We start from the raw sequence: 26263 nt of genomic DNA on the forward strand, positions 1-26263 counted from the left end.
ACTAAAAAGCACCGCTGGCTGGCAGTCTGGTAACTGTGGAGGAGGGCCTATTTCCCATGAGTCAGTGCGCAAAAGGGCCCTCGGCAGCGGCGTCAGAGGAGGATGGCTTGCAGAGGCTGAGCGCACTCCCTCCTAGTTTTTTTACCTCCATGGTCGCAAGCCGCGGCGGTGCCACCATGGCGTGGCCTCCGCAATCGAAGCGCGCTTTTGAGCAACGGCGCGCGCCGCCGCCGGAGCAGATCGCGGCGGCCGCGACCACGGGCGCCTAACGCAGCGATTATAGTTTCACTACTAGTTGTACATAGAATAGCCAAGTGATCAACACAGCAGCACCAAGGTATACAACAAGTTTCACACAAGCACCACAACAGCACGACTATCATGTGAGCGAGGGCGTAGCCATGGGTATTGCTTTCGCGATTTCCCCGTTTAACCAAGTTGAGCCACAGCCGTTGTTTGGTTTACTTCACGAGATGGGTATATATGTCATGTGTTCTCCCATTAAAGTTTTAGTTGTGAAAAAGCGCTCGTGTTGTGTCTTCTCTCCAACTTTAGTCCTCGTTTTTGGCGCTAACTTCATCATGATTTAGGTCTAGAGTTCACCACTGAGGTCACGGTCGGTAGCAAGCTACAATTCTTAGATCTGAGTTTGAAGGTGGAGACGGGACACGTCTGTTGGGAATATCGTCCAAGGATGGGTAAACCGCTGTTAAATTATAAATCGCCTCATTCCAAAACAGTTAAAACAGGAATTGTTGTCTCATCTCTTTTGTCCTCATTATCAAAATCTTGTATCCATATGGCAACCAATAGCTTCAATGAACAAGTTAAATGGTTAAAGGAAGCTGGATACCCGGATGGTGTTATGTTATTGGGCTGCAACAAGGTAGCCAAAAAGCTTAAGAATCCATATTTGGTGACTAGTCCGGGAAAAGAGAAGGAAAGAAAAAAGTTTGCCATTCTCCCTTATGTACATCGCCTGTCACATAATCTTAAAAATGTGGCAAAAAGGTATGGCGTAGGGGTTGATTTTTCCGCACCCAAGAAACTTAAAAGGGTTTGTGTTGTTTTGGAAAAAAAGGCTGAGCAACGAAAAGAATCTGAAACAACTTGTGGGATTAAGCACGAAACAATGTATGTGCCATGCGCAGAAGAGGTAGTTTACAAAATCCCAATGTCATGCGGACAAATATATACCGGGCAGACGGGGCGTTGCATCAATACACGTTTGAAAGAGCATGCAAATAATCTGGAAGCTAACAAATCGAATAATCTAGTTGACCATGTTCGAGACTGCCAATCGTGTTTTCCTTCATTGCCTTACCGTGATATCCTCTACAAACACCCGTTCCGATTGGCACGTGAGATTATGGAAGCATATCACATGAGGAAAAAAACAAGGTTATGCGTCAGTAAGCATATATTTCATTATATGACAGTCAGGTTGCATACCTCGGTGCCACGTAGAAACATGGGTTTTGTCTGTGTACTAGCTGATAAGTTGGCCACTTTTTCTCTAAAATTGTACTGTTTTCCTTGAATAAATTTCCGTTGTGAGTCAGCGCTTGTCCTGTGTTTTCTTCTACTTTGTCTGAGTCGTTGCGCTGTTGGCCTTCAATACTTACCTTGAATTACCTTGAATGCTTGCAACTGGGCGCAACGTCTTGTGCATTGTTCTAAAATATAGTCGGTAACTGTCGCGTCTTATCTCTAAAAATTTCTTCCAGTTTTAAATTTAGCGTGGGCGACCGCGGTAGTGTTCCTATTCCTCGACCACCACCGAGCACGTTTACTGCTATTTCTGCCAGATAATGGTTTGTGTATTTGTGGGAGCAAGACAGTCCAATAGACAGTTTCGTTTCGAAGACTTGCTGACTTCCTGCTTGCCGGACTGCTGACACCACTATGTGAGAATGTGCAATTCTAGCTAAAGCACTACGGCCAAATGTGTTATGCTAATATTCACCAGTTCTGTAGGAGGGTGTTTCATTCTCGGGCAGTACGGAGTATCAGTGCTTGATAGAACATTTATATGGTCGACTATTGAGTTCGCACTTCATGACGATACTCCATCAGGTGGTATACGTGATGCGGGCAAGGGATCAGGTCCCTATGCCTCAAGAAAGGGATGAAAATCCTTATCTTTGAAAAAAGAATCATCCGGTACATTGGAAACAACCAATACCTCTGTCATATCAGGACCTTGTTCGCGACGTACAACAAATACCATCCTTGAGTCGTGTTTGTACGAAATTCATGTTTTGCGTATGTTTTCTTTCAAGAAATTTATTCCGTGGCTTCTTGATTGGTGTCGCATTATTAAGACGTCATGAGCGCATGGTTTAAAGAAACACTGATGACTGGTTCATTGCACTATTCTGAACAAATTATAAAAAGCAGTCGTTTAAATATAATCCCCTAACTATTGAATAAGTACACATTTGACACTAAGCACACGTTAAATCAGATGAGCAAGCAATTTCTGAACACTTGACGAAAAGCATCACACAAACAATATTCCGAACAGTAGTCCTATAGAAAACATTTGTTGAAGCAGTTGCACCTTTCCTATGACAATTGCTCTTGATTGCTGTTACTAGTTGCTTATTTTTCTCACACATGTGCTGTGCTTACATGTAGATGTACTATTTTTAGAAAATGTATAACTCGATACGAACTGGCATTTAAAGTAGTGCTTGCAGTTCCGTATCTGTAATCTGTGCGTCTCATTATCTGATGCCTTTTGATCACTGCTCCAGCACTAGTACCTTATCCAGATAAAATGTTCATATTGCATATCGTCAGGTGAGAACGCTTGTGTAAATGCATGCGGGAACACATCGGTTTTGTTGTTCTGTTTATCCTGCAGTGTATGTATACACACCACATCGTACCCTGCAATGGTCACCTGGGCCTAGTCAAGCTGTTTCGAGCAGCTTTGAGCTGAGCTGCTCCTAACAGCATGCATCTGGGGAAATAAAACGGTTTGATTTGATGAGTCACTCTAACGTAATGGCAAAGTTTTATGAACAAAGCTGAAAAGGAAAACTTTTTTTATGTAGCGATAGGGCCCGCATGCCGACTCTGGACTGTATATCATGTCATGCTAACTTTCCTGTGTTTATTAGATAAAATGAGGAGATAATTTAGGAGGGCTTAATGTGTAAAGGCGTCCCTCACAGTCTAAGCGACTCAGGCTGTGAGGGACGCCGTAGTGAAGCACTCCGAAGATTTCAACGACCTGGGGACGTTTAACGTGCACTGACATTGCACAGTTCAGGAACCTTTAGAATTTCGCCTCCATCGAAATTCGGCCACCGCGGCCGGGATCGAATCAGCGTCTCGGATCAGCGGCTAAGCACTACAACCGATGAGCCACCGCAGCTGCGAAAAGACGTGTTTTTCTGGCAAGTTCAAATGAATTACTCAGTGTTTTTTATAGGTATCTCACACTGGTTTGGCGTACATTAGCATCGGCCGAATTAGTGGTTTGTAAAGAAGCGGTTTCAGTGAGTATAGTGCCTCAGGAACTTACGACAAAAATAACCAATACCTGACCCTATGGGATAGCGGTAGACACAAATGCATTCGAATAAGTGACCCAGGCAGGGCAATTGCCGACAAATCAGTCCTGCACATAGTTACTCTCACCATCCACCTTATTATGCGCTTAATACGAAGCGAGCAGGTTAGGATAGTGGTGATATGCTCCGCAAGGAATGTTTATAATCAGCTGATTATACAAGTCTATACATTATACAAAAGTCTTCAAAGCAGTCTTCTGGTTATACAGAACCTACGAGGACGTCCTGTCATGAAAAAGCTGCATAGGTCCTACAAAAGACAGCAAAGATATAAAGAGTGATTTCAAAGGCGCTGTGGTTTCGAAACACCGCGACCCGTGCGAGCGGGCCCCTCCTCCTCGAGAGTACAAGGAGGGAGTTCGACCCATAGGAACACATGTAACGGAATTTTTACGAATTATATTTTCCAATCACAAAGTGTCAATGGAGGCGATTGTTCGTTAATCAATGAGAAGCACTCACAAAAACCTTGGAAAAAAGCATGCTACATCATTTCAAAGCTATTTTTTTAAAATGCGATAATGAGTGTGTGTTGTGAAACCAGCGATACCCCCAAAAGGCGCTCCACGCGCTGGGCGTTTTCCCAAATCGCACAGCGTTCTCTTGGAGTCCGACATGATAGGGCGGGCTCTAAATTTGCTCGCAGATACTACCGAACAATCTAGACATCCAGGGGAGGCTGATAATCAAGGTAGTTTTCAAACAGCCCGATAAAAGTACCGTGCACACGACGACGGCACCGTTGGATCAAACCGTGTACGAACACAGGTGGCACTCGCGGACGCTGGGGGCAATTTAATAATGGTAGCGGAAGGGAGGGGGGGGGGGGGTGTAAATGACAGCGTGAATGGTGACGCTGCACAATTGATGGATGTAGAGGAAAGAGTAGCTCAGGGGGTTGACGACATCAGGGCAACAGCACAGCAAGTGCAGAATGTGGTGTGCACAGTACCGGAGGTGCTAAGACCAAACGGAGAGCTTGGCAAGGACGTGGCGACTGTTAATCGGGAGAAAAGGAAGTTGACACAGGAGATAGGCATCGCAGTGACAGACATAAAGAGGGAAGTGCGTGGAACAGGCGTTGGCTGATGGTTTGCACGAGATGGCATTCATTTCAGTGGGAGGGTAGAAGCATAGATTGTCTGGCGCCTGGCGGTACGGGCGGAAGCTCTTCAGCGGGTCCACGGGGGCTCTGGGCATAGCAGTAGCTAGTAAGCGAAGAAGGAAGTGCAGTAATGAAGGCTGAGCTCCCCAAAATTGTTATAGAAAGATCCAGAAAGAAAACTAATAAAAAGAAATTAAACACGATGATCAGTTTCATAAACATGCAAGGGGGTAGAAAGAGAGCGAATTGGTTAGAAATAGAAGAGCAGTAAATGACGGTGAAATATGTTTGTACGCTCTCTGCGAGCCACATATCAAGGATATAGAAGATCCACCGCTTATTGGTGGCTACGTTGGGGAAGGTTGCAACAGAAGAACAACGGAGAACATGGGGGAGGTGTAGGTATGCTGATACATCAAAGAACAAATTGGCTAAGGATAAAATCAACTTGCAAAACACATTTTTGGGTATCAGGAACAACTGCGGATAAAAAACGGCTAGGGATTGTTTACTTATGGACAGGGGATAAGTGCAGGCAAAAAAAAACGAATCTAGTTAAATTCCTCAATGACAGCACAAAATAGTCTGGATACGATGCCAATACAATTCTGTTGGACGACATGAATAGCCACAACGGGAATCTTAATTTACGCCAAATTTCACGGGAAGGCAAAGCTAGACTTCTGTGAGTGGTGCAACCTGGTTATTTTTAATAAGGAAACGAAATTTGAGGGACATATCACATCGGAATTGCGTAACAGGAAGACGACCATTGACTACTGCGTGATGTCCCAGCTCTAAAAAATGGAAATATACGAAGCGGGGGAGTACAGTTTGAGAACTGATCATAAGCGTATTAGTGTGCAGATGGGAGCTCTCATCAAAACATAAATGCAGCAAAGACAAAAAAGGAACGCAAAATTAAACGACGAACAACTTGCCCTAACAGCAGCAGGTATTGAGGATGCAATAGAGAAATGCCCCATGGAAGAGTGGGATTATAATTAGCTAGAACTACTCATCACTACGAGAATGAAACAAGTAAATGTGGCAAACCGGTGAAAAGGAAAGAGGAAGTCATGAAGGGGGTGAAATGAGGAAATTAAGGAGGCCGTCGCACAACGACGGGAGCCTTCAGGAAAAGCTCTGAGTAAAATATTATATGAAGAACGCCTGAGAAAATGGGACGCTAACACCTGAAGATCTAAAGTATTTGAATAATTATTCAGAAAAAAGCGTTGACTCACATTTGCGGAAAAGGAGTACGGAACTAACTAGTAAGTATGAAAGACAGAAGGAAAAAGAAGTAAAGAGCTTTTTCTAAAGGCAGGTAAAAAACGTATAAGGTAAAAACTGGATTAGTTAAATGGTTATGACGCAGAGTGTAGAACTATACCCGAACTAGAAAAGGCACATCAGGATTTAATCGTTCTATGATAACTGAAAATGCAGTGCCCTACTCTACGAAGATAGATCTGGGTGTCTTAGAACGCACAGCTACAAAAAAGCCTAGCATGTATTCGGCTTTTCTTCACGAAGGGACTACATCCTAGATGAAATGAAAAATCGAAAACCAGCTTCGAAAAAAAAAATTGTTTACATGTTTTACTATAGAATGTAACCCCAGCTTTTACGTCCAGCTTGCTCCGGCATGTACGAGCTCCCCCATGTTTCCAAAAACGGTGAGGGTTCATACTGAACCATTTGCACGTAGCACTTGTGCTAGTAATTCGGCGGCAATTAGCAGAAGTTTTATTGCTATTATATAAATACCGGTCACCTTCCGGACATTTTATTCAGTGAAGAGGCAGGGTGTGTCAAGAGATTGAAACAAAAAATTGGTTAGAAGTGAAACAGTAAAACATGAGGTGCTGATAGGAACTAGGTTTCAATGCCAAGTACAAAATGTTTTTTGATGCTTCGCAGTGTGGCGCACGTTACAGATATAAGATGCGGCGGTCTGGATGGCGCACTGGCGCCTGCTAGTCGGGAACTGTTGTAGAGCGAAATGGGTTGACAGAACTGGGTCTCTACGTTGTGCAACCAGCTGTCAACTTTTTGTTGCCGCGCAATGAACAAAGCGTGCCAGGCGGGATATGGTTTTGGCAGCAACATCTGTGGGGAGGCATGAGGGACGTAATTCGCGACGCTTCGTTTTTTTTTTTTTTCTTTCGGTCCTGTGTCATTGGTTGCAGCTTGGCGGGGACGTAGGCTGCGGCTGACGACTATAATCACGGAGGATGAAAAAGACTCTCAAAATGAAATGAAGCGTTGCAAAACAGCCACGGCTGTTGTCTGTGTTCGCGCACTTGATGGTGGTTCTGTTGCTATGTGGAAGCTGGTGTAACTTTGGATATGCTTTTCGAGAGCGCTACAGCAAACAACGATTTTGCGCGCTTTAGCAAAAATCGCCTATGCACTGCTTCTCTCCTCAGGAACTGGTCCCTCGGCCAGTAGCTCTTTAGGGCACCGCCAGAACTATAAAGCGTGCAGAGACGGCGTGCTTCTGCTGCAGAATATAGCATCAACTGAAAGTGTCCTCTTTGACGGCAGAAGTATGATATGTGCGAGCGGCTTTCGTACTAGCATTGGCCGTCGTCTATGTGTAGAACTGAAAAGAATTTCCATGCTTGTTGGGAATAACTTTAAATTGCTAAAAATCGTTAAACGAACAAAAATTATCTACTTTATTCCGTATATGCCTCATTAAACAGGGGTAAAAAATGCTGCGCTGGAAAGGGCAGTACAGCCAAGAGTGGGCACCATCTCCTTGCGATGCCTTTGTGAAGATTCTGGGTCAGTCGCATAAAGGACCAACGCCTGACCAAGGATGCTGCGCATAAGCTATGTGCCTGAACTTGTAAGCATTACGATAGCTCAGCGGCAATACCTCAAGCAGCATAATCTCATTGGCTTCTGGGCAGGTTCGTTCTTTCGCAGTTTTATTTCACTGCAGCAGTCACCTTTTGTTCGTAATTATTGCTGTTTGCCAGTTAGCGCTGATTTGCCTGCTCAGCAGCTGCGTAATCGCTGCTACGGTTTTTTAGCCCAGTGTTTATGCGAGTGAGAACAGCGTTTGTCGCGAGATTAAATTGCAGTGTACAGTACACAGCCGGACCACAGTGCATGGCTGGTAGGCAGTGCGCCGGCTTTAAAAAAATGGCGTCCCCTACCGCTTTCGCGTAGAATATTACGGGGCTTGCCTCAGACGGCCCGTTTGTCACGCGCGTGAAAAATTTTGCACCTTTCTGTGTCGCCAAGGCAATAAACGCCGATGTTCAGCGGCATACGAAATCATGCCGTTCCGGTTTCTACACGCGTGCTTTCGAACCGACAGGAACTTTTGTAGCAAGAGCTCTATTACCCGCGGCCTCGCCGTTTCGCCGTGAGCTTTCAGTGCCACTTGTGCGCATGCGCGAGGAGCCGAGCGATGTCACAGCCGCGCAGCTGGTGCGCCGCGCCGCTCGCCTCTGACCGAGAGGAACCGCCGAGTGACGTCACAGCTGCCGTGCGCCTATGCCCACCGCCTCCGACCGAGAGGGAGACTACGCATGCACGACTCGCAGCTGGCGCGCCGTGCTCTACTGAGTATGCGCGGGAAGGGGAGGAGCAGGATCGTGGTTTATAGATGATGGTGATTGCGGCGGTGGAAAAAACACACTGTCATGGCGGCCAAGGGGAGCGAGGCCGACGCTATGCCAATTAGCCAGCGTCGCCAACTGGCAAGCGTCGCTGAGCGCTTCGTCACGCGAGAAGTTGCCGCCTTCATCACGTGCCGCCTTCACCACATGTCTCGTCTTTAATGTCTAACACGTAGCCATGACGATAAGCAAAACAAGTAGACGTAACCAGGGATACTCCTACATCTCGCTACGTATATCCTGGCATAGCTGAGCTACGCCACTGCCATTTTTTTCTCATCATGACTTCTGATGCGTTCTGCGCATAGTAATTAATCTCTTTTTACAGTGGAACAATTTCTTCTGATGCGCGTCGTTTACAGAGAAGCGTCTGCTCGCAGTGTTTCTGCAAACGCTGCGAGTATACGATGAGGCACGGAGGACCATCTGTGAGATCTGCGTGCCCTCTCGATGTGTTCAGAAGGTCTGCATCTTCCACAGTGCTAAAGGAAAGTGTCGAGATGGAGTATTGTCGCGGGCTGCTGGCGTCTGGCGGTTGATTGCTTGTCCCGCATGTGTCGCCAGATGTCGAACGCACTCTCGAACATATCTTTTCAAATTGAAGTTGTAGGGATTAGCTTTTTTTATTAGTTTGGGCAAGGCAAGTAACGGTCGATGTTAAATTAGTGCTGTAGCGAAATAGACAATGAGCGAGTTCATGGCGCTTGTGACAGAGTTGCTTGCACAATTCCTCAAATCCTCCTGCTAAAAAATGCGCGCCTCTTTATGTGGTCGCTTTATCTGAAGGCGTGTTTTGCTTTCGTGCTATATTTTTCATTTTTCATGTGTTATATCTTTCAGTGAATGTGGTTTGGATGTTTAAAAGACGTACTATTGCTTGGGTTGCGGTGCCGAACTCTACAGTCCTACGGGCACATCCATGCACGAGACGTACTGCAGACTAATCTTCGCGTACAGTTAGTACCGTTATCCCCGTTCCTTTTTCACCGTTATTTTTCCGGCAGCTTCACGTCACCAGTTAACCCCGTTGCCGCGTCCATAAAAGAGAAAGCATGCGCACGACAAAGCTTGTTCACGACGAAAGATGTGAGGTTTAACCGTAGTTTGTACGGCGTGTTGTGAATGTTAAAGCGCTTGAGTTTTTTTTTTTGTTTTTCAGAATGCCCAGACCATTGAACTGCTTGAAGTGGGGAGAGTCATGAAGAACACCGTTGCCCTCTTCGACACGGCCAACGATTCCAGCTGGAAGTGCTTGTACGGAACTCGACCAGTGTACCGCCCTGAAGAACGCTTTGTAGTTTTCGTTTACCACTTCCCGAACATGAACACATCCGGGTACGCAAGAGATTCAGCTGACTATGCTCGTTATTTCACGGCACTCAAATTCTCGGAAACGTGGTTGGGACTGTCAGAAATGAAAAAATAGAAGCATAACATTATTAAATAGTCAGACATCAGTTTTATCAGACTGGAGATATAAAAATATACTTATATAACCATGTACTTGAAAAAGCCGAAGCGGAAAGGGTGAACAAAAGTATCAGCAAAATGGGTACATTTTTCAGGTATTCCTGAACTACCGAATCCTTATTTGGCGGGTGGCATGGCGCGATACATGCAAAATACTAAATTAGAAGAAAACGCAGACAAGCTCTGCAGTGAACTCTTACTCCCAGCTACTACTTCTGCTAGAACCACCCACAATTAACGGCCATTACCGACTCGCCCAGCTATTCATAATTCCTTATTTTGCTAAACTAGCAAGAGGGGTTCTTTTGTAGTTAGCCGGGAGATAGAGGAGAAAGAAAGAACGGAATGTTTATCAGGACAAGCAATTGTTTTGTAATTCTGCACTGGGAGAACGGGTGAGAGAGATAAAGTTGAAGGAGGAAGGGGATCTAAGAGGATAAGAAGTCAAAGAACAGTTAGCGTGCGGCAATGACGCAGCCTACCATGCGGGCCAGAAGCCCTGCAGAAACGGAACAGTAACCGACAGGTCTTCCCCGCCGACGATGGCCGAGTCCACTCTCAAAAAATCTGCATCTCCGTGAGCAGGTGGGAATGAATGCACACAAACACACAAAGTGCTTTCCGGCACTATATTTATATATACAATCCAGCAAAAAGAGCAGAAATCTCGGCACGGTATGTAGTAGTAAGAACGTTTGAAACGCTTGAAAGAATTTATTGACGTTTCGACCGTGGAACGGCCTTCGTCAGAATGTCTGATTTTAAAGGCATGGTACAATAAATGTAGGTATGAACAACGCACAGGATAATGGATCTAAAAAATCGATAAAAGCATCAGGCACATGGCTAGAAAACGATGAATGAATTACAGTGTCAATCACAAGACGATAAATGAATCACAATGCACAACAGCTACTTTGCGAAATTTAGTCTATCTTCTGTATTAGCTACATATCAGGAACATCATTATGTACTTCGCTTATAATCAGTCCTAAGATGAAAAGTCACCATCTTGAACAGCGAGAATGAAGAAGCAACAAGTTACACGTGATCAACGTAACACATGGAGGAGATGAAAAGCATAATCAGTAGAAAGAATATCTATTACTAAATCCAGAAAAGCAACTGATGGCAAACACAGTACACTGACCCAAAAGCGAAATATTCGGGCATTAAGAGGTTATGGAACTTAATTTTCCTGTGCTTTCATTTAAACCCGAAGACACTGTATTGAACTTATAGATAAGGTAAGACCTAATTTCCCGGTCATGATTAGTTCTAAATCCCGATTCCAGAATGGTAGCAGAAATCTGATCAAATGAATGGCAGGTGAGTTGGACATGCCTTGATAGCGGTAAGTTTGGTAGGGCTTGAACGTGGGCTCTGTGGTTATTGAAGCGTAATCTAAAGGGGGTTTCAGTCTGACCTACATATTGCAGATTACATACGGCACACTGCAGCAGGTACATGACATTTGCAGTATCGCGTACCCACGCGTACCCACGCGTATAGGCCCAAATTATGCAAATATATTTATGGGGATGCTTGAAAACAAATTTTTGGAAAGCCGGTCTTTAGTACCATTTTGCTATAGGCGTTACACCGACGACATTTTTTTCATTTGGCCCCATGGCGAAGCCGAACTCCTATCATTTATTGCCGATTTCAACAGCGTTCATCCTTCGATATCATTTTCCCATACGTATTATAGATCTATAATAAATTTTCTTGACGTCACAGTCTCACTTCACGAAGACCGCTTAACTACAACAGTGTACCGTAAACCTACTGACCGCCAACAGTATCTGCACTTTGATAGTAGCTATGTCAAGAACGTTAAAACCAGCACCCCCTACAGTCAAGTGGTCCTCTTCAAACGCATCTGCTCGGAACAATCTGAGTTTGAACGCAACTACGCTACAGTTCGTAACTCGCTGACTGAGCAGAATTACCCACCACAACTAATAGATGACGCCATAAAGCGAGCTGATACACTACTCCGAACGAGTCTACTTGCTAAAGATAAGCCAACAGTTCAGCACTTTCATACCAACCTTGTCTTGACCCATTCTGCATCTGCTCCAAAAATTTCGACAATCCTAAATAAGCACTATAACATTGTTATGCAAAGTGATCGCCTGAAGAACATATTTTTAGAGCCACCCAAAGTAGTTTACAGAAGGTCAAAAAACCTACGCGATATACTAACATCCCCAAAGACCAATTCCCCCGAACCCGTAGGCTGCCATCCATGTAACAAGAGTCGCTGTAAAGTATGTCTGCACATGACCACATCTCATAGCGTCAATAGCACCGGTTAACTCTTTCGTTTAAGCATTCGCGGTGATTTCATCTGCGATACTGCAAATGATACTGCAAATGTTGCCGAGACACTTGACTCATTTAGGACTGCCATCATGAATACAAACTGGAATCGAGTATTCCAACAAACAGACGTAGAGGAGGCGCTTGACTCCTTTTTAGAGATATTCATCGCCATATATCGTGATAAGATTCCCTATAATTCAGTAAAACCCCCCAAAAAAGCTCGTAAGCCCTGGATGACGTCGACCATCCTTCATATGATCTCCAAAAAAATAAATTATTTCAACGGTTTTTGCAAAGTCGGGATACTGGCGATTTTTCAATTTTCAAGGCACAGCGCAACAAAGTGACTGCGGCTTTGAGGAAGGCAAAGGATAGTTACCACATCTCCATGTTCAATGCTACAACTGATCAAAGTCAAGTGTGGACAAAGCTTAATCGTCTACTTAACAGAACTCGGAATAAAACACCCGAAACTCTTGAAATTGATAGAATTCAATGTAGTGGCGCTGAGTTAGCAAACAAATTCAATGAGTATTTTACTACATTAGTTGAGAGTGAATATGACCCTAGTGCGCTTCAGTACATAAATAATTATGTACGCGACTCTATTGCCCTGTTGCCTACAAGCAATGAAGAAGTGTTATCAATATTCAACAACATGAAAAAGAGCAAAAGTGAAGACATATATGGCTTAAAACTACAACCTGTCTTGTATGTACTTGATGCCATATCCCCGATCCTAACTTATATGTTTAACTTATCACTAAATTCAGGAGTCTTTCCGTCAGCGATGAAGAAAGCCAAAGTAATTGTCATACATAAAAGTGGTCCTAAAAATGTGCTCAGTAATTACAGACCAGTGTCAATACTTCCGGCCTTCTCCAAAGGGCTAGAGAAGATACTTTTCATCCGCCTCAACAGTTTTTTTCAGAAGCATAATATTCTATCAACTAAGCAGTTCGGCTTTAGAGAGAATTTATCCACTGAAATAGCGCTACTTAAACAAAAAGAATTAATTTTAAATAACATAGAACACAAGCTACTGACCCTCGGTGTATTCGTAGACTATTCAAAAGCCTTCGATAGGATGCAGCACTTAACTCTGATACAGAAACTCTCTATATATGGCGTTCGTGGCGTGCCGCTTAATCTATTTTCCAGCTACTTGACTGACCGCACTCAATCTGTTCACTTGGGTAACTATCACTCTCAATTTAAATCATTTAGTCATGGTGTCCCTCAGGGAAGCATATTGGGGCCCCTGCTGTTCAACATCTACACAAATGACTTGGCACAAATAGACAATGAAGTCGATTACATCATTTTTGCCGATGACACAAGCATATTTATTGCAGGAACAAATTTAGAATATTTAATACGTAGAGGAAACGATGTACTGGCGAAACTGCATGCATGGTCCAGAAGAAATGCGTTGCTCATCAACACAGAAAAATCTAAAGCCGTCATATTCAGAGCTAAAAATGTGTATCTTGCGACTGACCTCACCTTGACACTTGGTAATATCACAATAGCAATAGTGAGTGCTGTAAAAACACTCGGCGTTTATTTCAACGAATTCATGCTATGGAACAATCACGTGGACCTGATAACCACTAAGCTAGCTCGTGTTGTAGGAGTATTAAGAAAATTTCAGCGCACATTACCAACTAAAACAAAGATCGCAATATATCATGCTTTATTCGGGTCTCAAATTAACTACTGTAATTTGGTGTGGGGAACCACAACGTCTACATGTAAAAATAAACTTCTGAAATTCCAGAAGGCTGCGATGAGAGCCATAGTGAATGTATCTTATATGTCACACGTTAGCTCCTATTTCTCAACATACCACATCATGGAGATCGGAAAAATGTACGAATTTCGCATTCTTAGGTCCTATAAAGTTCAGGTTAAACAAAACAATATGTTATTTAGAGACATCGCTAACTTAATTGAAAATCCCTCAAATTACACAACACGATGCCACGAACACTGGCACGTTCCGAATCCGCGCACAAACTATGGCTTTGAAACACTTTACTATGCTTTGCCATACACATTAAATAAATTTAAAGTTACACAACAAAATATTAGCAGCTATTCTTTTTCTTTTAAAAGGTTAAAAGAACTTTTTTTCTAATGCACCTGTATATCTGTTGCATGAGTACCATTATAAAGTGAACATATAATAATGTCTAGCATTGTATTTGCACAATTTTGGTTGTATTGCACTGCTTCTGGCTGATTTTTGTTATGTTATCTTTTTAGTGTAATCTGTGTTTTCTGCCCTGCACTGCCGAGTATAGAAGGGTAATGGGAGCTTTGTCAAGCTGCTCTTGAGCGGCTTTTACTCCCATACACCCCAAACATGTATGTAAACATGCTTGTTTGAAATAAATTCATACTCATACTCATCTACCTGCTGCAGTGTACCGTATGTAATCTGCAATATATAGGTTAGACTGAAACCCCTTTAGATTACGCTTCAACAAGCACAGAGCCCACGTTCAAGCCCTACCAAACTTACCGCTATCAAGGCATGTCCAACTCACCGGCCACTCATTTGATCAGACTTCTGCTGCCATTCTGGAATCGGGATTTAGAACTAATCATGACCGGGAAATTAGGGAGTCTTACCTTATCTATAAGTTCAATACAGTGTCTTCAGGTTTAAATGAAAGGACAGGAAAATTGAGTTCCATACCCAAATATTTCGGTTTTGGGTCAGTGTACTGTGTTTGCCATCAGCTTCTTTTCTGGATTTAGTAAGAGATATTCTTTCTACTGCTTATGCTTTTCATCGCCTCCATGTGTTCCGTTGATCTCGTGTAACTTGTTGCTTCTTCATTCTCGCTGTTCAAGATGGTGACTTTTCATCTTAGGACTGATTATAAGCGAAGTACATAATGATGTTCCTGATATGTAGCTAACACAGAAGATATACTAAATTTTGCAAAGTAGCTGTCGTGCATTGTGATTCATTTAACGTTTTCTAGCCATGTGCCTGATGCTTTTATCGATTTTTTTGGGTCCATTATCGTGTGCGTTGTTCATACCTACATATATTGTACCATCCCTTTGAAATCAGACATTCTGACGAAGGCCGTTCCAGGGTCGAATCGTCAATAAATTGTTTCAAGCATTTCAAACGTTGGTCTACGTTCTTACTATATATATATATATATATATATATATATATATATATATATATATATATATATATATATATATATATATATATATATATATATATATGCCGCCGCGGTGGCTCAGCGGTTATGGTGCTCGGCTGCTGACCCAAAAGACGCGGTTCGATCCCGGCCGCGGCGGCTAGAATTTCTTTGGAGGAGAAATTCTAGAGGCCCCTGTACTGTGCGATGTCAGTGCACGTTAAAGAACCCCAGGTGGTCAAAACTTCAGGAGCCCTCCTCCACTACGGCGTCTCTCATAGCCTTAGCCTTTTGGGACGTTAAACCCCATAAACCAAACCATATATATATATATATATATTAGCGAAGTGTACGCTACGTTAAAGGACACATATTGATTCGACTCGACGTTTCGATCGGAAGACCGATCTTCTTCAGGAATAGCCTTGGCAAGGCTATTCCAGGAGTGGGGCACAATACAAAGATATAAAGTAAGAAAACAAGTTGGGAACATGCTCGCAAGAATTTTAATTATAAGGAACGAATTTTGCCTGCTAAGGAATTGCAAACTTGAACGGCATAAGGGAAAAAGCTATACTCAAAGATATGTGCAGGCATAAGAGGGCAAAACGTTCTGCACATAGTGACTCCTTGTAGATAAAGGCTCGGAAGATGTCAGATGATTGTCTAACGAAGAAAAGTGAGGTGAATTGACTAAAGTCTACATGGATTTGAGGCATTCACGACGACGACGTGCGTCGAGAGAAGTGAGGCCTAGTTGGGTAAGAAAAGTAGACGGCGAAAAATCCGTCTCGAATCACCTGCAAATAAATCTCACGGCCTTCTGCACAGATTCTCATTTGTTAATGTAGCACTTCTTATATGTATCCCAAATAACACAGGCGTATTTGAGGATGGGGAGAATGAGTGTTTTATACCTTAAAAGCTTAGTTTCTTGAGGAGCAGCGCGTAAGGTGCGGTGTAAACATCCTAGTCTTTTTGAGGGCCTTATTACAGATGACATCAATTTGTCCACGACATGTCGAGCATTAGCAGGAAACCGAGATATTTGTTTTCCTACTCACTGTGTAAGTTAACCATATTATATGAATATGTGAAGAAGGGCACGATGGACAGTGAACCATTAGAAGTGGACACAGAATAGATGTGTTTACGGCAGGTAGTCACCCTAGATCAGGACCACCAAAGTGAAATAAGTAGATTAGGAATGGGGTGGAGTACAGTTGGCAGGCGCTCTCAGGTGATTATTGATATTTTACGCAGTATCTGTCTAAAGGAAAGTATGTAATGACTGTACCTTCCCCCTGGTGATCTCTGTGGCAGAAACGCAGAGGCTAACGAATATGGCTGAACATAATTGAAGACAGCGCAGAGTGCTGTCTAAAGAAAAATGTTAGGACTAATTGTAAGGGATAGGAGGTGAGCAGAATTGGTCGCGCAACAAAAGTAAGTTAATAATGTCTTAATAGATTTCAAGACGACCCGAGAATTGGCAGGGCATATCTTGCGAAGGCATGATAATCGATAGTTTCACAAATTATCATTGTATTAGTAAATTTAAAGGAGACCCGGGAATTGGCAGGGCATATATTGCGAAGGCATGATAATCGATAGTTTCATAACGTAATAAAATTGATACGAGGAGAGGGTAAGTGTACCAGGAGCGCCAGAGAGTCGTTAGGGAGAGGAGATTAGGCAGTTTGCCGCGATAAGGAGGCCGGAACTGGCACAAGGGAGGGCTATTGGACGAGTACAGGAGGTATCTCGGTCCAGCAGTTGAAACAGTTGGGCGGGTAGTAATGATGAAAGACTCTCATCAGCATCCGCCGGCGCATTCGGGGGTAGGCAACTTCCGGTGTAATTTTTTTCATCTGAAGGCCGCAGCAGGATACAAGATACGGTGACGAACAAACAATAGCAGAAGACGTGCGAAATGTCCTGCATGCAGACACTGTTGTAAACAAGAGGAATTTGTTTAGCAGAGTTGATTGCTTGGGAATAGCATGCAGTCACTTGCAAACACATCCACAAGTTGTCTGCCATGCGAAGGTTGGGGCTAGCCGCCACTTGTATTGTTTGACTCGTAGAAAAGCTCAGTGGAGTTTGTGTCTTCTTTATACTTTTTTTTAGGATGGAGATAAGCATACCTTACTGCCTCAATCTGACAGCAACGGATACAGGCTACTTCTCGTTCGGCCGCTGCGATGGTAAGCCACTGAGGGAATGGGTACTGGCCACAGAGGTGGAACTAAACTGAAAGTTTATTTCCTTTTTTACAAAAATGGCTGAGGCTTAGCTAAGGTTAAGCCTAGTCAGATGCGAAGCATATTGATGGCTAGGCTTGGTAATACATGGCTTTCCTTGGTTGACGTTCATCCCGCTCTTCATCGGTCTCTGTGGCACGCTGAAGCTTTCGCTTCTCATTCAAATCAGCCCTGCTTCTAGGCGGCATCCCAACAATTGGCCGCCTCGTAAGTGCCCGGAGAGCGAGGCAAGCTCAGCTTTATACCGCTGCTGTAGCGTCACGTGGTCAGCTGCAGCGCCTCTGATGTGGAGCCTCCACCGCCGCGGCCGACCGCGCGAGCCGGCAGCCCATCTCTCCTCTGCTGTGACGTCATGTTGTCACGTGGTGTCACGTGGTCACGCTAAAGGTCAATGGTAGCTCCACCGCCGCGCTCGACGGGCTGTAGTGTAGCTCTAGTAATATGCTTCGCATAAAAGAGGAGCCGGTACCAAAGGCTGTAGTGAGAAGAAATGATCCCAGCTCGTTGAGATCCCTGAAAGCAGAGGAGGAACACGGCGGTTGCAGAGCATTACATACAATTACAATGGTTACAAAGCATTTAATAAAATTAGAAACTAAGTTATGCGTTTCTTTAACAACTACGTAATAAATAAAAAAAGAAAATTACAATAATAACTCGTTAAAATGTAATTAAATGAGAAATAAACACTCCACATATCCATATCATGATATTAAAGAAAAATAATGTGCGAATAGAGGTGAAGTTCAGAAACAATCATTAGGAAAACAGTTCAAGTAATTTTCAACTATAAAATAAAATAAGACCACAAGCAATTAACAGAAAGCGTCATACGGAAATCTCAGACAAAAGTTTTCCCGACATTAATCCTGAATAATGCATTTTGATTTACAGGTATATTAAAAACATGATGAATGATTCGTTTAGTAAGCTTTTGATGTTAGGTAAACCAAACTTATGCTTTCTGTCTTGGAAGCTGGTGTTTTCCGTGCGGTGTGCAAACAAAAAAAGGATTCTCGGGGTGTTTTAAGTAAGATTTGCAACAAAACGGATGCTTGTAACATTATAAGGTAAATATTGGAAGAATATCAAACTTTCTAAAACTATTTCAGGTACGAGAAGTGAATGGTACCATTCTAATGCATCACCAAGCTTTTTTTTCGTTTATGTAACTGGCTATGGGCGATGACGGCCGGTTACATTCTTTTATGGGAATATATCCGGTATCGACTCAGGCTATGATGGACGTTATAGTGGGGAACTAAGGAAAGTTTCGGCCTTCAGGGGCTTTTTAACGTTCACTGACATCGCACAGTTCACAGGCCTCCTTCATTTAGCCTGCATCGAATGCGACCGCCGCGTTTGGGATCGAACCCTCGTCTTTCGGGTCAGTAGCCGAGCACCATAACCTCTGAGCCACTGCGGAGCCTCCTCGAGGAGGTCACCTTCCATTCTAGCTCGTAGTACGGCATTGGAAGAGGTGCGAATTGTACCACGAGGCAAAGAGTTGCATGATAACAGCGACGACACAGCGACCGTCCTCCGGCTATGTCCTTTTATTTGGCTACCACTGAAGCTTTCCAGCGCACGCACTTTTTGTGGGAATCATAGCAGTGACGAAGTGTCTATAAGTGACAGTTTTCCGGACCAGTGTGAACAAGTTCATTGCAGTATTTGCTCTTCTGTGAAGTGTTCCCGAGACTCCAGCTCGATTGAATCAAAACAAAAATTTAGCTCTGAAGTGCCGTGCTTTTCGTCCATCTAAGACGCTTTGGTGAATGATATTTATTTATTTATTTATTTATTTATTTATTAGTACCTCAAAGGCCCACTAGGGGCATTACATGAGGGGTGGGCATACATATCATTGAAGAAAAAAATCAGTGATGAATGATTTGAAGTATTCCAGGACAGGATGGATGAAAGCTTCAGCGGGGAGGTCGTTCCAGTCTCTTGCGGTCTGGGCGAAGAATGATTTTAGGTGCGCAGAAGTAGATGCTCGAGGTGTATGAACAGCTTTCGGATGACTGATGCGAAGTGAAAGGCGGTATGCAGGGGTGATAACAGATTGGCTGAAATGCGAATGATAAAACTTGTGGAAAAGGCAAAGTCTGGCTATTTTTCGACGGGATTCAAGGCTGGGGAGGTTAGCTTTTGTTTTCAATGCTGTTACGCTCGTATGATATGAGTAATCAGAATATACGAATCTTATCGCGCGGCTCTGGACGCACTCAAGGGTTTTGGCTTGGTTAATTTGTTGGGGGTCCCAGATTGAGCATGAATATTCAAGTTTAGGACGGACAAGAGTTAAACAGGCGGACAGTTTTACGGAAGCAGGTGCCAAACGCAAGTTACGCTTTAGATAACCAAGAACACGGTTAGCTTCGTTGGTTATGTTCATTATGTGGGTGGTCCAAGAGAAATCCTGTGTAAAGCTAATACCTAAATATTTATATGAAGATGCGTGTGTTATCATGGAACCGCGAAGGGTGTAATTGGGAGTAGGATACGATTGACGACGATGAAATGATACTAGCGTTGTTTTATTAACGTTTAAAGACATCAGCCAGTTTGCGCACCACTCTTCCACAAGTCCTATGTCGTACTGCAGATGGTAAGTGTCTCTGTTACAAGTGATGCTCCGGTAGATGACGCAGTCGTCGGCGAACAAACGAACGGTGGAAGATAGATTACTTGGGAGATCGTTGATGTAAATTAAAAATAGTAGAGGTCCTAAAACCGTGCCTTGAGGTACGCCGGAGGTAACAGGGGAGATGGAAGATGCATTATTGTTAGCCCATACAAACTGCTGACGGTTAGTCAAAAAATTCCGGATCCAATCGTATACTAGTGGGTGGAGGTTTAGGCGCGAAAGTTTAAAAGTTTACATCGCCCTCCTGGATTAGCAATGCCTTACACGATGTTTACTAGGAAAAAAAATCGAAATGTGAATTTGATTTCTCTGTTTTTAAAAAGAAAACACCGTACCTTTTATATCGCGGCCTTGGAATTAACCGTAGATGAGGTACATGAAGACGTCCGACTTGCAGGCGCAAACGTGATGGCTATACACGTCAAGCCGCAAAATGTGGGCACACGGAGCAGATGTACGGCGTGTGCTGAAGTGCAGCAGGTATTTTAGACTGCGTGACCGCAGCTTTAATACCGGTAGCGCCTCTGGTAGCGCCGAGGCAACCATCACGATTAAGAAATGTCATAAACTGCTTATTTATTCAAGAAACGCATAAGAAAACGAAGACTATAGTCTTTTGCCTTGAATGTCCAAATGTGATGTGTGGTGAAGTATGTGTGTAAAGTTTTATTTGAATTGTAGCCTGCCTGCGTGTCTCCTGTCCTTTCAGACCCAGGAGATCAGAATGTGGGCCAGATGCTTTATTTTGACGGCAAGTCTTGCTATATCGGATTGTTTGAAATTTCCGGCACTAACCGTAAGTGAAACAGAAATTTTCTTTGGGGCGCCCTAATAAATCTTTAGCACATTTCATATAGAATCAATCGTACAGAAAAAAATACCTTATTTCATTTTTGTTCATTCGCTGAAGCATTATGGAGAGGAGTGGAGGCAAGCAATAAGGGTATCAAGAAAAAACAAGAGGGCCTTAAGAAGTGGCCATGCATTGTGGGTTTGGATATATCTGGCGACTGTAAAGGAACCACTAGATGCGGCTTCAGTCACTGCATGCTTTACGAATAGAAAATCTGAAGTATAGGTAGGTGCAGCTTTTAAAAATATTTGCGGGGTCACTGATGTAGATTAATAGAGTTCTCAAAACCTAAGACAGCAAAATGCCGGATGTAGCAGGAGAGGATGGAAAAGTGTATTCATCACGCAAGAACATTGAATTGGGTTTAGAGGCTCATAAGCATGTAAGGCCGTCATACTCAAAGCTGAACAAAGACATTTAATCCATCTTAAAATACTATGGTTGGTGTCTAGTATGCTCAGTTTAAGAAGTAGAAGCCTCTGACGAGCATTGTCAAGTGTCTTGAACTCTATCGAGATACAGTCGGCACTAATCAAAGCCTACTCCAGAAAAGAGTGCTTAGAATATGGAAGCGTTTCTATGGCAAGAGTTATGCTTGCTAAAATCGCAATGATATTCAATGAAGAAAGCATTGGTTTCAAGGAAAGGTAGAATATGAGAGTAAATGAAGTAGTCTAAGAGTTTACATTATATGGAGATTATGTGACACTGAGGAGAAATAGAAGTTCACTTTTACAGGTAAGGTACCGCGTTCTAATCAAAAAGAGGCCCTTATCACCAAGGACCGAGCCTCTACAAGGTATAAACATTACAGAACAAAGTACTGCTATCGCTACCACCGTCTTATTTCGCATGCGTGAACATCATTTGTTATGGCGGGGATACCAGAAGCTAGAAAACGCCGCCACAGACCCTTTGAAAAATTCTGTAAGTAAGCCTCCCTACATAGAAAAACGCCCTTTAGAACGGCGACAGGGCCTGTCCTAGGGACAGAACTTGGCTGCAGCACTAAAGACATCTACTCCATGCCTCATGTTGTGTATACTGACGAGCAGTACTTTGCCACAGCTGTCTTTCCCTTTCTTCTGTTATTGCAACGGGGAGGATGAGTGGGACCTGCAAAGCAATAGCTTGGGAGCTTAATCTCTTTATCGCGACAGCAAAAAATGGCAGAAACATGCAGGAAAGAGCTGTGAAATTAACCTCATAGTAGATTCCTTTAGCACGCACCCTGTTTATACCCAGTTGCTGCCAACAATTCCGGTTTCACCGCCTTAATGAAGGGGTTCGCGGTATACAGAGAAGTTCACTTTGGACTTTGCGAATGGTCCATTATCTTCAAAACAGGAGCAAGCAGTCCTTTTCGGCATGGACGGAATTTGCATACCTGAGAATTCTTATTTTGCAGCCGAAAAAACTTCAACATAGCCTAGAAGAGTCAGATAATCAATAAGTTTTTTTAAGAAGAATAATTGGATGGGCACAGGTCTGCACTTATTGGGGGAATGAATATTACCTGATTTGATAGCAGGACCCATCATCCCCACCTTCGAGGCATTCGGGAGTTTACAAGATTGAAGTGATTGCAAAATGTCTTTGACACCATACCTGTCAAATAGGTTGCAGTTTCCGTGCAGAATTTTACATTAACCGCATGCGCCCCCAGAGAAAAAAGTCTAAATTTTTAAACAGTTTGCCAGTCCAATCAATTACACTAACATCTACAGTACGTAAATTTTGACTGGCAATGTTTTGAGTTACAAGCAGGTTCGTTTGTACAAATAATTTCGAAGAATACGGTCTTGTAAAAGAATGATAACTTTGGGAACTGCTACATAAGAGTTCAACTAAGGTTCAATGCAGTACCTTTTGTCACCTATAAAATGCCAGAATTTGCGTGTGCTGGGCTCTTGCAATGATTTAACATGTGCGTTTGGCGAGAAACAACGATATTTGTTATGAGCTTGCCCTTTCACAGGTATTTAATTGCTTCGAGAGTCAAAAAATGCGCTTTTTTTTAGAAGCCATTTTAAAGAAGATACAAGCTAGGGAAACCACGTATAAATGCCAGTTTTTCGAACGTGTTTTGGTACGCTGTGAAAATTTTGCGCACCGCAGGAATATTTCTTGTAGAACGATATATGAAGAAAAAAAGAGAAAAACGTGAAAACATCAATTATCGGTCTATTTTTACGTTCTGCCCGGCACCTAGTGCTGCAATTTAGGACCCTTGGCTTCCGCAATCGTTTTCCCCTTTCCTTTCGCTCTTTCTGAGCACCCATCCACTATTTTCTCTGGTTCTTTTTCTCCTTTTTCCTTTCAGTTTCTTTGTTCTATTCCCCCCCCCCCCCTGTATTTCGTTCTGCCATGGTGCTCAGCTCTTTATCCTAGTTATTCCTGGTCAACCCTGCCAGTCATACCAAGCCACCTTTCGCAGCTGGAAACACAGCCTTTCGAGCCCACGTTCGCTTCTTTCTACACTCCACACAACCAGATTCCGTACTCCTCAGCTGAAGAATTTTATGCATGAAATGCTTTTAGCTCCCGTTGTCGGCAGTGTGGTGACGTCACGCCGAGACCGAGAGCCAACATCCGGGGACTGAATTCCACTCATCCGGGAGCTGAAACGAGAGCATCCGGGCACCGTACGAAATTTAACGAGACTCTCTAAGAGAGAGGGCCGCTTAGAGCAAGTGGGTAGCTCCAGGGCGAGAAGGGCTTTGGGCGGAAAAACTGCTCCCGCGCCGTCCCCAAGTATGGCGCCGCGGTCCCACACTCACGCATGTAAAAGACCGGCCGCTGGGTCTTCAGGTCATGACGTTTCCCCCTTTGGCCGGCAGATGTATACACGCTCGCGGAGTATTCGAACGCGCTGCACATACATTCTGGTCAGGCCCGCGTCTCGTCGTGTCCGCGTACGCTTGTGCCTCGTCCTGCATTTCAATGTTGCCACTGTCACAGCTGCTTAAGCCGACCAATGGAGCCTGACAGAAACCGGATACAGCTGACGAGGCAGGGCGGAAGTGATTCCCCAGACACTCACAGGAAACGATTGCGTCCACATGGACCAGTGCATAGTATGTGTGGTGTAGTGTGTTGAAGACTAGACCCATTTCAAGATTTTGACTAGTGCCATCTACAACCAATGTGTTATGCCCGTAAACGTTTCATGCTTACTCTACTCTCGGTTATGGGAGAGGCAGATATTTTCTTTACCTTAGTTTTCTTGGTCAACCGGTCAACCCTATTTAACAAGTATCGTCCCTCCGCAATATTTACAAGTTTACGCTCCTCACCCTAACATCATACTCTACCCCCCCCCCCTTTACACACACACTGGACTCTCCTCCTCGGAGTGGATGCCCAATATAAACCCCGCCAATGATGTAAGACAAGTCCTCTTGCCGAACCTTGGCAAGCGTTGGGAATTCCTCCTTCCTTCTTTCCTTTGTTGGTATTATAAGATTAAGCTATCAATCATTATCCGTTCGCCCAGTCTCAACTTCGTGAGCGCTAGAAAAAATGTTCCAATTAAATGTAGAGCTTTTCTCCGAAAAGGTCTTACGCCAAATATTTGAGGTAAGTAGCTTCAAAAAGAAGTCTTTTTCTAATTCTTTTCGTTTTTCTCCTACCCTTCCTTCTTTAGACTGCCTGACTGCTGCGGTTAAATGAGAAATACGAGGACTCTGTGCCAGAGGAATGTGTTACACAGTATGATGAAAAATGCGGAGAAGAAAAGTACACTCTTTACGACAAGGACAGCTGCTAGCTGATCTTGAGAGGCCGTACACAAGATGCTTTGAAGTCTTTCAAAAAAGACAATTCGAACGAGTTGTGTTCAGTTCATGAAATAAACAGATTCAGATCTAAGCCTCGTTGTTTCCAGTGTTTTACTCTAACTCTTCTGGTATTTTATGCTGCTTTAAGTGACTACACACTTCAACTACAGGCATCCTAACGGCAATTGAGGTATCCGATGCTTGACGGCCTCGGCTGCAGCAGTCAGCGTTAGATCAATTTGCGATGTAGATTAGAAGAGTGGTAGATTTTTGCAGAACAATAATAAAGATTCGTGTGCCGGAAACAATACGAGAATTCTACAACTTTTAGGGAGGCACTAAAAGCCTTGCGTGGTGTACGGCCATAGCCGCCGTAACATTCGCCCTCAGGCTCGCTTTTCGTAGCTTGGACGCACCTCATGCAACAAAATTGAAGCAGACACTCAAGATCCCCCTTAAAGGTGTGATGCGATAGTGTAAAGGGTTAATTGCTATGTATGCAGAAGATAATTCTCTACTATACATCCATAAATCGCTGGGAGACCTCATACCCCTCCTGGTGCCGTCGTACAGCGAATAAGCGATGCGTTACTGCCCAGCGATGGTATGGGCTTCCAGCGGTGGGCCTTGTGCGGCAAGAGCGAGCAGTCATGAATTTTTTTGTAACCTGCAAGGTGGGGATTTTGATCACAATCCGGTGGCCGAGTTTTCATGACGTCGCAAGGCCACGTGACCAAGGTGGCCCATCTGCGTGCTAGGTTGCTCTTGGCACTACCTGCCAGAGTCATGTTCGTGTTTTTTAGTTTACAGAGTGACCACGCCGACAGTGCCGACGTCGGATTTTCTCGGTAACGGGGCCTTCAACACTATAGCGCTAAAACGCAAAAAAAAACATGCGTGAGGTCCATACCATCGCTTTCCAATCATTCGCCGTGAGGTCTGTCAGCGATGAGAAGGTACTGATTTCTGAGGCAGAACAGACAATGGGAACTGAATTACTCCCACATTCACACGTACGAATGCAGATATGAACAAAGCAGTGCCGCATTATTTGGTTTGGTTTGGTTTATGGGGTTTAACGTCCCAAAGCGACTAAGGCTATGAGAGACGCCGTAGTGGAGGGCTCCGGAAATTTCGACCACCTGGGGTTCTTTAACGTGCACTGACATCGCACAGTACACGGGCCTCTAGAATTTCTCCTCCAAAGAAATTCCAGCCGCCGCGGCCGGGATCGAACCCGCGTCTTTCGGGTCAGCAGCCGAGCACCATAACCGCTGCGCCACCGCGGCGGCCCATTATTTAATGGGCGTGCTTGCACATTCCAAGCCCTGTCACTGGTGCCATAACGAGCTGCACTTATAGAGGCCAGCCCGCTCTTTGCCGCGTTCTCCTTTCGGTTAGATTTGACAGCTGCGG

The 26263-nt window shown here is 43.9% G+C and overlaps 1 protein-coding gene across 1 annotated transcript in view; it reads left to right on the top strand.

Annotated features, from left to right (window-relative positions):
• The window catches only part of LOC149361905 (uncharacterized), a 31888-nt gene extending 6949 nt beyond the window's left edge, over window positions 1-24939 (top strand). Inside the window, exons 2-5 of the mRNA XM_089569620.1 lie at window positions 9490-9665; window positions 17429-17505; window positions 20925-21011; window positions 24715-24939. Coding sequence (XP_089425746.1) covers window positions 9490-9665; window positions 17429-17505; window positions 20925-21011; window positions 24715-24740 — 366 coding nt within the window. The 3' untranslated portion in view covers window positions 24741-24939. The remainder of the gene's footprint in view (window positions 1-9489; window positions 9666-17428; window positions 17506-20924; window positions 21012-24714) is intronic.
• Window positions 24940-26263: the final 1324 nt, after the last annotated feature.

The sequence above is a fragment of the Amblyomma mixtum genome, chromosome 2 (assembly GCF_055824585.1).
Source record: "Amblyomma mixtum isolate Tamu chromosome 2, ASM5582458v1, whole genome shotgun sequence".
Lineage (NCBI taxonomy): Eukaryota > Metazoa > Arthropoda > Arachnida > Ixodida > Ixodidae > Amblyomma > Amblyomma mixtum.